Source organism: Microtus ochrogaster, unplaced genomic scaffold, assembly GCF_000317375.1.
Source record: "Microtus ochrogaster isolate Prairie Vole_2 unplaced genomic scaffold, MicOch1.0 UNK31, whole genome shotgun sequence".
NCBI classification, from domain to species: Eukaryota; Metazoa; Chordata; class Mammalia; order Rodentia; family Cricetidae; genus Microtus; species Microtus ochrogaster.
This window is the reverse complement of record NW_004949129.1, coordinates 2125777-2129651: the sequence shown is the minus strand read 5'-3', so window position 1 is coordinate 2129651 and position 3875 is coordinate 2125777. Positions and strand designations below refer to the sequence as shown.

Below are 3875 nucleotides of genomic sequence, written 5' to 3'. Positions count from 1 at the left end.
TCACAACCATCTGTAATGAGGTCTGGTGCCCTCTTCTGGCCTGCAGGCATACACACAGACAGAATATTGTATACATAATAAATAAATAAAATAAAAAAAAAAAAAAACATTATTTGATTATATAGGAGTTTTTAGTATTATTTCTTACCACATAAATACTTCCACAAACTTCCACCTCCAATAATTCTTTTTATATTGCATTCTGACGTTTTTGTTCTTAATTCTACTTTTCATGTTCCTTTCTCTTCTATTTTAATTCATTATTCTTACATTTAATCATTACTTATTCCTCCTTTGTTTTGTGTTTTCCCAGCCTACCTCACTGGCAGGATTGCCATGAATTGTGGAGTAAGAAACGTCGACGCCAGCGACAAAGTGGCATTGTAATAGAAGAACCACCTCCGCCCAAAGCTTCTCGAAAAGAAACTACCTCAGGGACAACAGTTGAGCCTGTGAAGAACAGTAGCCCAGCACCACCTCAGCCTGCTCCTGTCAAGGCAGAGCCTGCTCCTGGGGATGCAGTAGGTCAGTGCTGGGATGGAGCCTCTATGTCTATTAAGTTCAGTTATATAGATTTTGATAGTAGAATGCATATATGTTCATATCCTTGTGTTTTTGTCCAGTGGAATATTAGGAGAAAGATTGTTGTCTTCATTTCCGAGGAGAAGATAAACCTTATTTTCTGCACATGATTCAGAAAGTTTACAGCAGAGTATTCTCATTCCTTGAAATAAGGAATGTTGTATTTCTCCTAGATTGTGTGTGGCAGAAACCAGTCAATTAAATAAGTAAATTTTAAGGTTAGTTTGTTCATGGCTTTTTTCTTCTTCTTTTTTCTTTTTTTGAGACAGGGTTTCTCTGTAGCTTTGGAGCCTGTCCTGGAACTAGCTCTTGTAGACCAGGCTGGCCTCAAACTCACAAAGATCCACCTGCCTCTGCCTCCCAAGTGCTGGGATTAAAGGTGTGTGCCACCACTGCCCGGCCGTTTTCTCTTCTATATTGACCCAGTGACTTTGAAATTAGGAATTTACTGTCTCAGCCTCCAATAGCTGAGATTACAATGCTATTTTCAACATTCGGTACTCGTTAGAATCATCCAAAAAACTTTAAAAATAAATGCCTTCAGATTGGTGTGGTGGCAAACAGCTGCAACTGGGGAGGTAGAGTCAGGAGGATCAGAAGAAAGTCAAGGTTATCTTTCACTACATTTGATCTTTGAGTCCAGCCCCAAGTACCAGAGATAAATAACTCTTTAATAAATGCCAAATCTCTTGGAATGTTAAGCACCTCAGTTCTTAAATCTATCCTAAAAGTTTTTACATATACTATTGGTTGAAAAATCACTGACCTTGAAGAACACAGATAAAATATAATCACTTTTATATATAATTCATACATGCTTTAGTTAGTCTTTGTATTTTTTTATTTATTGTTTTAGTGTTTATTTTGTTGGAGATTGCACATAATATATTAGGATTCAGAGGACAACTTGTGGGAATTGCTCTACTATATGGGTCCTGGGCTTTATACAGTTGCCATACTAGGCAGCAAGTGCCTTTTACCTACTGCATCATCTCACCAGTCTTAAGTCCTTGAATTTTTAAACAAAAATAAAAAATAAGCTATGATGTTAATCCAAGATATTAAACTATGAGGCTTTCAAAATGAAGCTACATCTTTGGATATTATACATTGCTTTTGCCAGTTGAAGAAGACAAAGGATCTTTTCTTATCCATCTTATATTGGCTCCACTGTCATCCTACAGGTCTTGGTGACATCACACAGCAGTTGAATCAAAGTGAATTGGCAGTCTTATTAAACCTGCTACAGAGCCAAACTGACCTGAGCATCCCTCAAATGGCACAGCTGCTTAATATCCACTCCAACCCAGAGATGCAACAGCAGCTAGAAGCCTTGAATCAATCTATTAGTGCACTGACTGAAGCCAGTTCCCAGCAGCAGGACTCAGAATCCATAGCCCCAGAGGAATCGTTGAAGGAGGTACCCTCTGTATCAGTGGTCATGCCTTCAGCAGAACAGACAACTCCTGAAGCCTCAAATACACCAGCTGACATGCAGAATATGTTGGCAGTTCTCTTGAGTCAGCTGATGAAAACCCAAGAGCCAGCAGGTGACCTGGAGGAAAACACCAGTGACAAGAATAGTGGGCCACAGGGACCCCGAAGAACTCCTACATTGCCACAGGAGGAGGCAGCAGGTAAACAGAGCGGTCATGAATCTCATTGAGCTCAGGTGCTGTTGATCCTCTTTAAAAAAATCTCTTAATGTTTTCTTTTTTTACATCATTGGTCTCAGTTTCTGTAATCTAGTCTACAGGAGAACATAGCACCAAATGATGTATTTCTTGGCCAGCTTTTTCTTTTAAATATCAAAGCACCTTTCATATACTGATAATTTTTCCACTTAAGAAGGTACTGGTAAGTAAAATCCCTGTGTTCTAACCAAGGAAATCAAAGCCATAGGTAGTGCGGTATCTTGAACCACTACGTTTGTGGTAGCTAGCTAGTCCTAGTAAATCTGACTTTTAAATAAACATCAAATTGTTCTTTACACCTAATGCAGTGAATTCTGGATACCAGAATTTTATCTGGAAGATAACAGTCAAGAAAGCCCTAATAAAATATTTCAGTTTCTGAAAATAATTGGGGAATTATTCTAAGCAGATAACACCTTACATTTTCTTTCCAAAAAGTAATTGTATACAAAAGTGATGATTTTTAAGTCTATGTTTCTGAAAGAAACAGTGAAATCAGGAAGTAAGCATTATGAAAAGAAAAAACAAAATCTGAAAGGGGATAAAAATGTGTTATACCTTGTGTCACATTACCACATCCATGCAGTTTATTAGAAGGAAAAGTATTGTAAATTATCTAGTCAATTCTGGTTCACAATCTGTTCACAAATTCCATCTGAAAATGTTTTCAACTCCTTGGAAATTTTCATTGACCTTGAAGATTCCATGAATTGGGGAAAAAGAAGAGGCACAGAGACTGAAGAGGTATAATGAACTTTAGGGTCCCGCATTTATATTTCATCTTGGTTGGTTCAGAAAATATATTTTTTATTTTCACTAGTATAAGGTCAAATATATAACCTGGTTTCTTTTCCTTTTTTTTTTTGTATGTGGAAATTATTAAAACTGAAAGATAATAAAATTAACCTTTTGTTTTATGAATAGGAAAACTGCATCCTAAGAAACTTTAAGTCTCTGCTCTGCTGATTATTGGCAGATGAAGCTAGAATTTGTACACTCACATGTCCTGATTTACTTTGCTGTTCTCAATGATGATTCCAATTGTTTTTAAAGAGTAGTAGAGAAGGCTATAAAATGGGACTGGAGAGGTGGCTTAGAGGTTAAGAGCACTGGCTGCTCTTGCAGAGGACCTGGGTTCAATTCCCAGCATGCATTCAGTGACTCACAGCTGCCTGTAATTCCTGTTCCAGAAGATCTGATGCCTTCTTCTGACCTCCACAGGGACCAGGTACACACATGGCAAACAGACGTACATGTAGACAAAACATTAATGCTACAAAAATAAATATTTAAGATTAATAAAAAGAAAAACTATGTAGAATTAAAGTAAGCTTTTTAATTTCATGTATCAGATTCTGATCCTACCTGTTATCCACCCAAAAATAAATAATTTCAACTCAAAATCTGTAAGAACTTGGTCAAATTAAATAGCATCCTTATAGAGAAATATTCACCAAATAATCAAGCCAATAAGCTGTCAACCACATAATGAAATTGAACTAAAAATAAATCATAGGGGGCTGGAGAGATGGCTCAGAGGTTAAGAGCATTGCCTGCTCTTCCAAAGGTCCTGAGTTCAATTCCCAGCAACCACATGGT

At 37.2% G+C, this 3875-nt stretch overlaps 1 protein-coding gene across 11 annotated transcripts in view; it reads left to right on the top strand.

Moving 5' to 3' along the window:
- Cdk12 (cyclin dependent kinase 12) overlaps positions 1-3875 on the top strand; it is a 78428-nt gene that overhangs the window by 46500 nt on the left and 28053 nt on the right. For all 11 annotated transcript variants that reach the window (XR_003378853.1, XR_003378852.1, XR_003378851.1 and 8 more), the window contains exons 12-13: positions 314-525; positions 1767-2219. Coding sequence is in view for 5 of the 11 variants with exons in the window: in XM_026789896.1 (XP_026645697.1) it covers positions 314-525; positions 1767-2219 (665 nt within the window). In the remaining 6 variants the exon portion in view is untranslated. The remainder of the gene's footprint in view (positions 1-313; positions 526-1766; positions 2220-3875) is intronic.